At 38.9% G+C, this 13,147-nt stretch overlaps 2 protein-coding genes across 2 annotated transcripts; both read right to left on the bottom strand.

The window, feature by feature from the left end:
- Positions 1 to 2,794: 2,794 nt before the first annotated feature.
- On the bottom strand, positions 2,795 to 9,161 carry LOC114323527 (protein FAR1-RELATED SEQUENCE 5-like). The gene is made up of 3 exons (XM_082889488.1): positions 8,105 to 9,161; positions 3,096 to 3,247; positions 2,795 to 2,917 (listed from the first exon to the last, which is right to left on the bottom strand). The coding sequence occupies exons 1-3, from the start codon at positions 9,159 to 9,161 to the stop codon at positions 2,795 to 2,797; spliced, it is 1,332 nt and encodes a 443-aa protein (XP_082745614.1).
- Positions 9,162 to 9,295: 134 nt separating this feature from the next.
- LOC145799855 (protein FAR1-RELATED SEQUENCE 5-like) lies at positions 9,296 to 10,060 on the bottom strand. Its single transcript, XM_082889487.1, has one exon. It carries the CDS (start codon positions 10,058 to 10,060, stop codon positions 9,296 to 9,298), a length of 765 nt encoding a protein of 254 aa, XP_082745613.1.
- Positions 10,061 to 13,147: the final 3,087 nt, after the last annotated feature.

Here is a 13,147-nt window from a genome sequence, read left to right as displayed (position 1 = left end):
TTCTAGAGAGAGAAGGTTTATGTAAATGGGCGTGAAATCTGGGTTGATGAGCTTCGGTTGTGGGTGGCGCTATGGCCGTTTTGTTCAGTAAACTCAGGTTCAATAACTTTGGATGCTTGGTGGGTCTTCCGGTGGGGTTCTGCGGGTTGGCTGCCTTGGTTCATTTTTTCGATTGATGGGTATTTCCCAGAGTGCTCTTGTTTTGGGTTGTGTCATCGTGTTTTGTGGTCAGTGGTTCCATTGTTTGGCATGGCATGTGTTGGCCGGCGGTGCTGGGTTTATCATTTGCATCCTGTTCGTGAGATTTTTGACAATGGCGTTTCTTTGCCATGGTCAAGGAGCTTCGGATGTGTGACGGTGTAGTTGCTATGGTAACGATGGACCATTTAATTCCGAGTGCTGAGTTCTGGGTTGTGTTGCTCGCCGTCGTTATAGAGAAATGTTGACAATGGAAGTGGGCGAAGCTTGGTGTGTGTTTCACTCTCTCTTTGCGTATGGTTTTTGGTTGGTTGTGCGTGGTTTCACGCTCGTAGGCTTTGCGTGCACTGATTTTCCGTGCAAGGTGTATCTATGACGTAGGTTGGTCATTCACATGGAGTTCAGATCCTCTCCTTGAGGATCCTCGTCCATCCCCTGCTTGCAACGGCTCAGATGAGCCATTGGTCATCCAACGACTGAGATTATAAAAAAAAAAAAATCAAAAATGATTTTTTTTCAGATCCCGCCCAAACAAAACAACAACACAGCTCAGAAGGGATTCACTCTCACTCTCACTCTCACACAACACTCTCCTCTGCCGAACCCATCCTCATCCTTACCGGCGAACCCATCCTCACCGACGGCGAACTCCACCGCTCCAGCCTCTACGCTTCGTGAACTCCACCGCGACGACCACCATCGGTTCAGCAAAGATCTCTTCTTCACGAACTGGGTTGGTCTTCGAACAAAGAAATGAAGAAGTTAGGAGTCTGAAAAAATGTAGAGCTTTTAGTGTTGGAATTTCTGAAAACAATTAGGGCTTATTGATTTGGAATTTGAAAATTAGGGCTTTGTTTTGGGATTTTGAATCGTCTGAAAAAATTTAGGGCTTATTTAGCCCTAATTTTCAAAAAATTAGGGCTTTTTTAGGGCTTAAAAATTAGGGCTTTTTTAGAGCTAAATTTAGGGCTTACAAATTAGGGCTTTTTTAGCCCTAATTTTCTACAATGCTGTAATTTGCGATTCCTGTGATATCATTTGCGATTCCTAAATTTTTAGCACAATTGTTGTATCATTTCGGTTGGAAACTCCCTAATAGAAAGAAGTATGAAGAACTAGACATGGAAGAGGACCTTGGTTTGATTGTGAGAAGAAATAATGATCTGATCTTGATCCCCATTCCTTATGATCAATCCTTAAATTAAAATTTCACAAAATGAGATAAAGATGTGAGATAAAGGATGAATCCCTCAAGACTTAAATTAATTACTTCTAAATTAATCTAAGAATCAAATTATGAAGTTGACTCAACAATGTAATGTATTGATATACTAGAATGAATATATGTATACCTTTGTTGACCAACGCATCTGAGAACAATGAATATATGAATATATGGATCAATACATGCTAGAATGAATATATGAATATATGCTAGCATGAATATATGAATATATGGATCAATACAACAGAACAAGCTACTGAGATCCAAGCAATGCTCATGTATTCCTCAAGTGTTTGTCTACTTCAACTCTTTGATATCTCTGCTTCTGCCAAGTATGCATTGCACAGACCTGCCGACTGACATAAACCATAATTTATACATTAATACTATATATTCATAATTTCACTTTAAAATTGAAATTTAGTCGACATATAGATTTGACAATACACCATTTGAATGTTAACCCACCCTTTTCATTCTGGATAATTTTTCTTTTTTGAAAAACTTTATGAGTACATAGACTATTCCTAATTTATTACACAAGTTACGTGTAGTGAGTATATTATAATGATATTAGTTAGAATATATACATTAATTGATTAAAAATTGATTGAATGGGAATTCATTAAGTAGTTCCCATAGGAAAGACATCACTTCTATATAAAGAAATTATGGAGTTCGAATCTCAAAAGATAGTATTGTATTGTATTGTGTATATAGATTTAGAAATGCCTTCTTCTTCTACTGACACTAGCAACATCAGATTAAAACCGAGAATGTGCAATTGTGGAAGAATAGCTGCCATACATATTGTAAGAACCAATGAGAATGGAAATACAGGGCGTTTGTTCTTTGTTTGCCCATCAAAATATGTAAGTGTACCTATTGGAAATATTAAATATGTAAGTAGTGACAATTTAATTTGTGTTATTCGACTAACTAATTGTCATGCATTGTAGACTGAAACTCCCAATTGCAATTACTTCAAGTTTGTGGCTGAAGATGATGAAGATGTTACGTCCACAATCCGTTCCAACACTAGAGCTTCTGATGGTGTTATAGTAGAAGACTTTAACGAGCTGAGGAGGAGGCTGTATGACGTGGAAAATGAACATGATGACTATGGTCGAAGGCTTCGAATGGTGGAAAATATTTTGAAGGCGATAGTGTATTTGATTGTATTTTCTATACTTTTGTACATTATGATGCAATGTTATTATGGAGTTAATGTTATTATGGATTTATGGATTTAATGTTATTATGGATTTATGGATTTAATGTTTTTGGCTTTGATGAATATATGGAATTTGGGAACTTGGGATCTTTGAGATGTTTGAGATGAATGGTATAGGTTGTTTGAGATGTTTGAATTTAGAAGCTATTCATGAATGGGATTTGGGAACTTGGGATATTTGAGATGTTTGAGATGAATGGTACAGGCTGTTTGAGAAGTAGTGACTGGAATGTTGATCCACATGAACCTTGAAGTAGTGACTGGAATGTTGATTCACCAGAATACAGGTAAGACATTGAATTTGGCAAATAATTTGGCACTACATACATGTCCCACAAATTGTTCGCCTACAACAATGTCATCTATTAGGCGTCGCAATCATGGTTTGAGTCACATATTATATCCATAAAAAAAATACAATGTTAAAGTAAGACTTACATGATATATGGGATACATCAATGGCGGAGGAATAAAATTACCACCCATGGGCAAAGATGGAGGAAGAGGATGAAGGGGAGGAAGAGGTTGAAGAGGAGGAACATGTTGACGAACATAGATATCTCCTCCAACAGACAATGGAGAAGGTGCAACTGTTGGACTTGCAATAGATTGTGACGAAGCCAAGCTGTTAGCATGGGATTTTTTTTTGGAGTTCGTTACCAACGCCGCTTCGAATCCACCTTTTACCCTCCTTTTGCCCTTACTAGTTGCTGTAGACGTCCCCGAACGTCCCGGGAGGGAAATCCCCCGTTTTGTTCATTTGGGCTCACTACAGTTCGAACTCAAATGTCACGGTCCTGTATCTAATCTCGCAGAGTGCAATGCAAGACCGATGAATCATCAAAGAGTCCAAATCCGGCAAATCGTTTTTTAAAACAGATTTTTTTGAAAGAAGTGCCAAACATGGACTGTTTTGCCAGATACAGAGTCGCCACCTAAATATTTTATTTTAGAAAATTTAAGAAACCCTGACTCGTTGCCTAAGGCCACGTGTCCGTCATCACCAAAGTTGTCTCGGCTCGGGAACTTGGGTACGATTGGGGAAGGTCACTTCGTGAGCACCCCCGCTCGCCCGATCAAAGATCGGCATCTACTAACCATGATATTGAGTTTTGAAAATATTATGTGCTCTTATTCCGATTATTAGCCTAGATTTACTATGTGATGCACACAGCATACAAATATAGACCAGATCGCCTGAATTGGAACAAAACATCTCATGTTTGTTTTGAAAATAGTTTGCTACTCGCAAGTAGGCTAAAATGCAGGTTTTGCCACCCTCGGGTGGGCTTAGAAAATATGGTTTTGCCACTATCTAGTGGGCTTAAAACTCACGGTCAATGCATTATTCCAATTTAGATAATCCAATATTCACCCACAGGCACTCAGGCAGATATATCACATAAGTAATTAGCCTCATGGTAAGCATGCTATCATGGCAGTCACTCACACACATGCAAGGATGCTGAAGCATAAATACTTACCGAGTACTCCAAGCCAAAGAAAAAAGCTAATTAGAAAGCATGCATGGATCCTAACTATGCTGAGATGCCTAATGCAACACATGCAAAAAAATGCAATTATAATAGGCTCGGCTATTCTAAGAATGGCATATGAGATGCTACAACTAACACGTATTCAACTTGGAATTAAAATACGATGCAGTTAGTATGATGCGCCGAGCCCGGTGCATGCAAGACATATGAATAGATGCAAACATGCAAGCATAAGTATGCTAATTAAAACATGCCCTAATCTAACCATCATAAGCTGGTAAATAAAAGGGAGAAAGAAGTGGGTTGGAAGACATACATCACACTCACGCACACTTATTACAACATTGCCCTCGCTCGAAGGGTCCGAATAAATAATACAGTCCGAATAAATAATTACAGTCCGAATGAACGATTAAATATTACAAAACTCTAATTAATTAACAAATTAACTAGGAAAGCAAATAAGCTAGCATGCAAATTCATGGACGGCCTCAGCTCTGTTCCGAATGATGAAAGATGCATGCTCGAGTTGCCTTGCGCAGAAATCCATTGCGATGCCCCGATTCGCCTCTGTTTGCAATTAATCCCGGAATGCTGTGCAAGGCTTTAGAAAGTTACTGATTTCTGATTTGCTGCAATAGAGAGCAAGAAAGAGGCATGGCAAAGTATTTTCACATATGTATGCATACCTCGATCCTCGTGCCACCAATCACGCATCTCGATGCACGATGGCTGAGGAGTCGAATTGCACGACTCGATGTGAAATGAATGCACATATAAACACAACAAGGCCTAGATTCCATCATGGTTAATCCGGAGCGTCGGCGACCGGGAATTGAGACACGTTTCGTCACTTGGAGTACGAAACGTCCCTCGTTTCCTGTGCTCGGGCTAACTCCTATCCCAAACACAATGCAAATGAGAATGAGATGGCATACACAATGCGATTAACATGTAACCTAGCATACGCAATGCTATGGACTAAAATGGCATACACGATGGACGTGATGTAACATGGCATACACAATGCTCTAACATGCAACCTAGCATACGCAATGCTATGGACTAAAATGGCATACACGATGTACGATGGACTTACACCAACATGAGTGGACCTCAGCCACACTCACATCAGTGGCCATATGATGGAAATGAGACAACCGAAACACATGCAAACATGCACGATGCAAGGGATCGATTCTAAGACATCAAATGCCATTCTACCAAAGCATGGAAAATGATGCAATATGGCATACAAACACACAAATTCCAGGTTTGAAACATGATATAAAATGGTCCCGAAACATGCAAACATGGCACACAATGCAAGCTAGGGGGCTCAGGTACCGAAACTAGTGAAGTGCGTTACTCTAGAGGTACCCAAAACAATGCACTAATGGCAAAATCAACCCCAAATAGACCCTAGGCAGGTCTGAAACAGTAGGGAAATGGCCTAAAATGATGGCACGGAATGCAGCAAAATGGAACTCATTCAATGGTTAGTAAATGAGGCATATAAGCCCGACTCTCAAACGCATTTAAAGAGTATAAAACATGAAAATATGGCATTCAAACAAGCTCTGAAATATGACATATAATGGCCCCAAAACAAGAAAATGCCTCAGCATATACATGTAATGGACCTCAAAACTCAAAGCTAAGCAAGTGTATTGAACCACAAACATGCAAAACAAACACCATTCGACCAAGAGACCCAAAAACAGAGCTAGGGCAGTCCAAAATATGCACAAAATCAGTTTAAGGCATGGCCAGAATGTGCTAGAATCAAGGGTCAACAAAGCATGCAAAGTAAGCTAGTGAACCATGATTTGCACTACAGCTATATGAAGCACATGAGAGCTCACCAAACCAGCCAAAAATAGAAGTATGCCATGCCAAATAATGCCCAAAAATCCACTGAAACTCAGTCAATGCATGCAAGAATGATGTGCTCCTTTAGAAGGCCATGCAAGGGGATGTTCCACACATATAAGATAGACATACAAAATGAAAAAACCACTTCTGGACAGAGGTTATGAGGACCCTAAAACTCACTAAAAATGTCCTGAAATTAGTCTAGGAAGCATGCAAGTGAAAGCCCCTTTGAAAGGTCTTGAATAGAATTACTCTACACATGCATAATAGACACTTTATATGGAAAAATGGGCTCCAGATAGAGTTCATGTAGACCTTAATACTCACCAAATAGGACCTGAAACATGGCTTCAAAACATGCAAAGTGGAGCTCCTTTGTAAGGCTAAAAGGGCCAACAAACAAGGTAAGGAGAGAGGGGGTCACCCCCCTCTGATTTTGGCTCTCAAAATAGTATGCTAGCCACTGAAAATCCACTGGATTTTAGTGGCTAGAAGGCCAAACAAAGCACAAAACCAAGGTCTAGATGTAAGGCTCAAAATAAGATGCAAACAAGCATGCAAGGGGGTAAATGACCCCCAATAGAAAAATGACCTTAAACAATCTTCAAGAGGAGCTCAAAATAAGACTTTTTTCAGTTTATGTCAAGGCTCGAAAATGCTTGCAAGTAAGGCTAAGATATGAAGTAAAATAAGTCTTAAAAGAGGGATGGAGCATACAAGGGGGTAGATGACCTCTAACAGAAAAATGTCCTTAAACAAACTTCAAGAGGGACTCAAAATAAGACTCTTTTCAGTTTATGTCAAAGATCGAAAATGCTTGCAAGTATAGCTAAAAGATGGATCAAAATAATGCTCAAAAAGGGAAAAAATAGTTACCCTTGAAGACCAGCAGAAACCAGCAGCCTCTGGACCCAAAAACTCAACCTTAAACCTCTGAAAATACCCTCCAAGGACCTTAGGTTGATGATGGAAGCGTTAGGCTATGAGAGGTGGTGCAAAGGAGCCAAGAACCAAGCAATTTAGAGCTCAAAAGAGAGAGATATAAAGAGAGATATATTGTTTAGCCCTAGCAATTTTCTGAACCCTTTCAAGTGAGGGATATGGTTTCTCTTATAGAACAAAAGGTCTAAAGCTTCTCAAAGAAGCTTCAAACCAAGGGCCAAGATCCTCCATATGGAGGATGCAGCAAATGCCTCCCAGCTGGCACAGCTGGAACACACTCACTGAGACAAACAGGATGGGAGCTAGCCGACCAGGTCAAAAGGGTCAAGGTGGTCCGCCACCCCCTAGGATGAAGCCCCAGAAGTTAGCTTTCCAATGGTGCAAACCTTGCATTAAAATTCCATCTGTGCAAAAAGTTATGCCTGTTTTGGTGAAGCCGCGCAGATTCGGTCCAACCGGATTGATGCCCTACTTCAACCAACCATATCTCCCCCATCCGAACTTGGCTTTAGGAGATTCTTGAGTGCAAAATGAAGCCCCGGAAGTCTCCTTTCCAACAGTGGTGGCTTCATAGCTTAAATCCAAGTGTATAGACAGATAAGCCTGATTTAGCGAGGACCGCTCGACTCTCTCTTAGCGTTTCATGCCCATCCTCTTCCTCAACTAGGTTTTTTCTCTCCACTCTTCTTTTCTTCAACTCCAAATCCCTAAACAAGGTGTTTTGAAAGATTTTTCAAAGATTTCATCTCTCTTTCATTCATTTCCACTTTGTCCTTGCTCGGTTTATCGAAAAGCGCGACATTTAACAAAATGCGAGCGTCGGAACATCCTAGAACTTTATTTTCAAAACATTTTGAAAGAGAGGGTTTCAAGTCTAAAATCTTTTGATCAAGATTGTCTTGGTCCAAAAAACGGGTATGAAGTTGAGATTTGACTCTCTCATTGCCGAAGAAACTGAACCTTTTCCCTACACATCTTTCTCCACCAAGTAAACCATCAGTAGTGCCCAAGTCTTAAAGGCGGTCAAAAATGGGGTGTCTACAGTTGCCACATTTTTCTTCAATCCTTTTGGTTGCACAACATGATTCACGTCTTCGCAATCCACTTTAAAGCTTTGGTTGTCATCATCATTACCTACTTCATTTCCAACACCAAAATGAGCACTTAACTTGCCTTCAACATTTGCACCTAATGTAGCAAGCTGTGCAATACAAAAATCATAAGTTTCTTCGGTTTCGACAGCTCTACTTGCTAGTGCTCTAAATGCGGTCATCAATGTCTTATACCGCGAGGCTTGTTGGAATTTCACATCTACTTGAATGTCATTCCCTGTAATGTCCTTCACAGTTTCGGCTCTTGCTTGTTTGGTCCACCTCTTTAGAATATATTGTGGAGGAACCTCTTTCATCTTCAATATGTCTCTAATAACCTTCAATGAGTGACAACACAAGATTCCTTCCCTTTCAAACTTTGTACAATTACAACCCAAAGAGCCATCCCTCTCCATCTTCACTTTCCTTGCATATTTGTTACCAACATCAACAACTGTGTAAATGGTACTAGCCTCCCCATATTCAATTGTTTCTATGTCCGATTCAATGGATTGAAAGTACTCATTTTGGAATTCCTCAAAGATATTTTTTGTGTAGACATTACCCATTTGAATTAACATTCTTATTGTTGCTTTCACCTTTAGCAACCTTTGGCACAAAGCATATCTTGTTTCTAACTCCTTGTATCGCTTCTCATAAAGTACTCTTTCGAAATGCATGAAAAATTCATTTAAGTTAAAATCAGAACGAATGTAATCCTTCAAAAAAGCATTAAAAGATTCACTAAGTTGCGTGGTACTCATTCCCGTAGCCCATGTTGATCTAACGTAAGGCCAACCCCATTTTTCTTTCACCGCAAAAGTCAATTTCAACCAATGGTTTTCATGCGCATCATATTTATCAAGCATTTCCGTCCACTCTAACTTCCATTGATTTGCATCTTCAATGTGAAAGAAGAATTTATTTAGTACACCCTTCACCTCCTTATCTTGGAACAAACAGTTAACATGTTTTAATGCATTTTGCATCAAATGCCAAGTACACAATCGGTGACTTGTGTCAGGCATAACGATGGGTATGGCTTTAGCCATTGCAGCATCTTGATCGGTGAACAAAGTTTTAGGTGCCTTTCTTGACATAGCCTCTAGAAAATTTTCAAACAACCATACAAACGATTCGGCGGTCTCATCATACAACAATGCTACACCAAATATAACTGTTTCCCTATGATGGTTGAATCCCACAAAAGATGCGAAGGGTCTATGTTCTTTGTTTAACTTGTAAGTGTATCAAATGTGACAACATCACCAAATTGGGCATAATCCATGATCATTTGTGCATCGGCCCAAAACGTATTGGTAATTTGCTCCTCATTATCTAATTGAACAGCATAGAAGAATGAAGGATTCTGCAAAGATTTTTCTTTAAAGTATTGCAACACATTACCTACTTCCCCATATGCTAAACTTTGTTGTATTTTGGTTCTCAAATAATTTTTAGAATCAAATTTCGTAAAACCAAGACATTGCCTTCCACCAGCTTCCCTACCCATGAGTTCAAAAAACTGGCCTAAACGAAGACCAGATTGTGCCGCTAAATCTAACTGAATTGCTTGGGTAGTTAATATCTTTCTTTGTGACGGCAACATGTGGGCACACTCGGGTGATACAAGATCATGATTGTGTTTTTCTTTGAAATCAGTCACAACATATTTTCCAGTACCCTCATGTAATTTAATATAAAGTCGAGCCTCACAACCAGTCCTAGTTTCAGCTCTAGAGTTTTTTGACAATGGGTCTCGCTTGTCAACCTTTCGAAATCCCTCCTTGTTGCAAACCAAAAGTCTATGAATAAGTTGATTAGTGAACTTGTCCTTCTTACAATAATCCCTTCTTATGCTAAACCCCATTCTTCCTCCATATGTATTATAAAAATCATACGTACATTGCTCAGAATCAAATATCATTCCATGTTTTGGCTTCCAATCACAGTCATTCTCAGGTTCCATATCCATATCAAAATGCAACTGAAAACCCATATAAATAAAATCTTAAGTTAATGATAGTTGAGCTTCTTAATAAGATTGCAGGGTTGCTTAGGTTGTAGTGCTATGAAAATGAATTGAAATTGGTTTATAGATAAAATTTATCTGGTTTATAGATAGGACCATATGTCATAGAAGGAAAATTACTGGAATTAAGGAAATTGAATTATTAAAAACCAGATTAAATTAATATAGATAGATATTGCTTCATTCAATTATTCATGAGATTCAATATAACATATCTAGACACCAGTTAATAATTACATGACCCATGAGACTGCCATGTCTACAAAAACCAGGAGACATACTGTGATAAGGCCCATAACATTACCCTGTTATGGCAAAACTGAGATAATTTACGAGCCTTTTAACAAAACATCACAATAACAATCAGATGAGCAACAAAAGAGGTAAAACACACCAACTACATAAATTTGTAAAAGGAACATCTTAGAGGAAACAAACAACATACAACCCCGTTCCAGCAGCAAAAAAATCACAGTCCACCAAACCACAGTGACTTATTTAGCCAATATATAAATGTAACAATAATCATCCAACCCAGATCAACTTAACTTCATGCAGACAATCAGAACAGAAAATCATATGGCAACACATGGCAACAATGAATTCCAGCAAGCACCAGTTGCTTATTCATCAGATAGAAAAGGGAATTGACTAGTGACCAAATACCCACTTCCCAGTTCTTGTGAAATCCAAATTCCAGAACCCAAAAACAAATCTTTATAAGCCAAACAATAAATTCTTGATAATATTGATTACAAAGACAGCTCAATATTCACATAATTCCAATTTTCATGCGATTGTTCAGAGAATGAATTCAGGATTTTTCTTGGGGTTTAGTGATTTGTTTGTGGGTTATGAAAAGCGATCAAATGGAAACAATTTCAAACTCAAAATGAAAACTCGTATTCGATTTCTGACCTTGGTGTCGACTGTAATTTGTAAAGAGCATTAGTCGAAAGCTTTGGCGGCAGAAGGCATCTTAGGTTCTGAGGAGTTCGCCATCGGTGAGGATGGGTTCGCCGGTGAGAGTGCTGTGTGAGAGTGAGAGTGAATCTTTGAGCTATGTTGTTGTTTTGTTTGGGCGGGAAATCGAAAACATTTCATTTTTGATTTTTTTTTTTTTTTTTTTTTATAATTTCAACCGTTGAATGACCAACGACTCATCTAAACTGTTGCAAGCAGAGAATGGAAGACCTTTCTCAAGGAGAGGATCCGAACTCATTCACATGGGTTTTCTACAACTGCTATGACGTGGTTACAGATGTGGCCAGTTGTATACAGCTTGTTTATTGGGAATGTAACTGCTTTAGGGGCTATCGCCTAACCACGTGGGTGTGTGCCTCAGTCAATGAGCTGATTTGCTATGGTTAGGGTGTTGGTGTTCTTTATTTTGAATTTCTTTTATCCCACCTTCGCTGAAGCATATGTGGGTTTTGTTATTGGGCAGTGAATCTATTTTTACGTGGGCTGTTTTTACTGAAGATGTGGCCCCAGTATGGTGTTGTGGGCCCGCTTGGGTAGGCTATTTTGTGGGCTAATTTTGTGGCAGTTAGGTGGGTTCACTTGGGCTGCTTTTATACGTGATTATGGTTTGGTGGGCCCAAGTACGTGATTTGGTTGTATTTTTTTTGGGCCCATTGTTTGCTGTTTTGAATTTTGCTGGGCTGTCGTGGTAATTAATTTTGGGCCCACGGCTATTTGGTTCGTGACTAGGTGTTTGCACAGTTGTTGCCTTTGGGCCCATGAGCATTGGGCTTGATAAAATGTGGCCTATTTTTTGTGGGCCCATATGAGATTTATATGGGGTTTTTTGCCCACTACAAATTTTGGGGCTCATTTTGGATAATTCTCTTTGTTTAGTTTCTCTGCAACGGATCATTTATAATTGATTATTTTATGATGTTTGATCATGTGATTTTCATGTGACTCGATATGAGGATGGTTTTAAGCCATCTCTGCCAAGAGTGATTGGGGAGTCACTGCTATGGGGAATAGTGGTTCATTTACTAGCCGAGTTCGAGACTGAGAGATGAGCGAGAGGATAGCTACCGATTTTCTGGTCGCTTCTTGTCTTCATATGACCCATCCTAATTGATCATATTGCCACGCCTGACATGGAGTGGATGGCATACTACCATGGGGTTTGAGGCTTGTGATCTACCAAGGAAAGGACTGGGGGATGTAATGATTAATCTCATGATTTTGTTGGCTATATATTGGTTTGTTGCTGTGGGGCTATTGATTCTTCACTACAACTCCCTAGTACGTGGCTTATGGTTTTTGATCGTGCTAGCTTCATGTGACTTTGTTGGGATTCCTCATGGGGTAGATTTTTTCTTCCGTCACGGCTTTAGTTAAGTGGCTTGGATGTCACGGCTGTGAGGAGTGGAATGTTTATTGGATTCCATGTGTTTATTTGCAGCAGAGACTGGGGGCATGTGGGGTTAGTTATCATCTTTGATTCGGCTTGAGGGTTGTTTTGTTGTTCTGTGTTTGTGTCTGTGTTGTTTTTTAGCTTTGTGGTGTCTTTGTATCTTTGCATATATATTCACCTCAAGTTTCCATCTATTATCTCTGATGGTAGGAGTTACTTGGGGACAAATAGGATATATGGACAGAGTTGGGTTATTGTGTTTTCTGTTGTTCTGGTGTGTACCCCTTTTAGGGGTGCAGTAGTAGTTTAAGTTGGTTTTGTTTTTTTTTCTTTGTTGTTGGGCGTGCCTGGGGTATGCCCCTTGTAAACTTGTATAATTTCATTGTCTTTATTTTATGACTTACTTACCCAAAAAAAATGTTGATAAAGTTTTCCATTGATTTATAATTATTTTTTTGGCACTACACAGATTGATAATATCTCCTTTTTTTAGTTTTTTTTTTTTTTGATATTTAGATGCACTTAATTTTGATATAACCTAAAAATTAAATATTTATGAAGAAATTTAGAGGGAAAATCATTAAAAAATACACAAATGTGTCATTTTCATTACTTTTTCTTGTCTTCGGTGAATTTTTCTTATTTTTCATAAATATTTTATCTTTTAAATGCATTTTGAT

This window comes from Camellia sinensis, chromosome 9 (genome assembly GCF_055761805.1).
Source record: "Camellia sinensis isolate YWXY chromosome 9, ASM5576180v1, whole genome shotgun sequence".
Classification (NCBI taxonomy): Eukaryota; Viridiplantae; Streptophyta; class Magnoliopsida; order Ericales; family Theaceae; genus Camellia; species Camellia sinensis.
Note: the sequence above shows the minus strand (reverse complement) of the source record. Positions and strands in the feature narration are given on the sequence as shown.

Coding starts and splice junctions, on each gene's coding strand:
- LOC114323527 (XM_082889488.1), bottom strand. CDS start 9,161: ATGTCAAGAAAGGCACCTAAAACTTTGTTCACCGATCAAGATGCTGCA. Junction 3,248..8,104: donor TGGTGTTGGAAATGAAGTAG/GTAATGATGATG, acceptor CAAGTCCAACAG/TTGCACCTTCTCCATTGTCT. Junction 2,918..3,095: donor TGATGTATCCCATATATCAT/GTAAGTCTTACT, acceptor TCAACATTCCAG/TCACTACTTCAAGGTTCATG.
- LOC145799855 (XM_082889487.1), bottom strand. CDS start 10,060: ATGGGTTTTCAGTTGCATTTTGATATGGATATGGAACCTGAGAATGAC.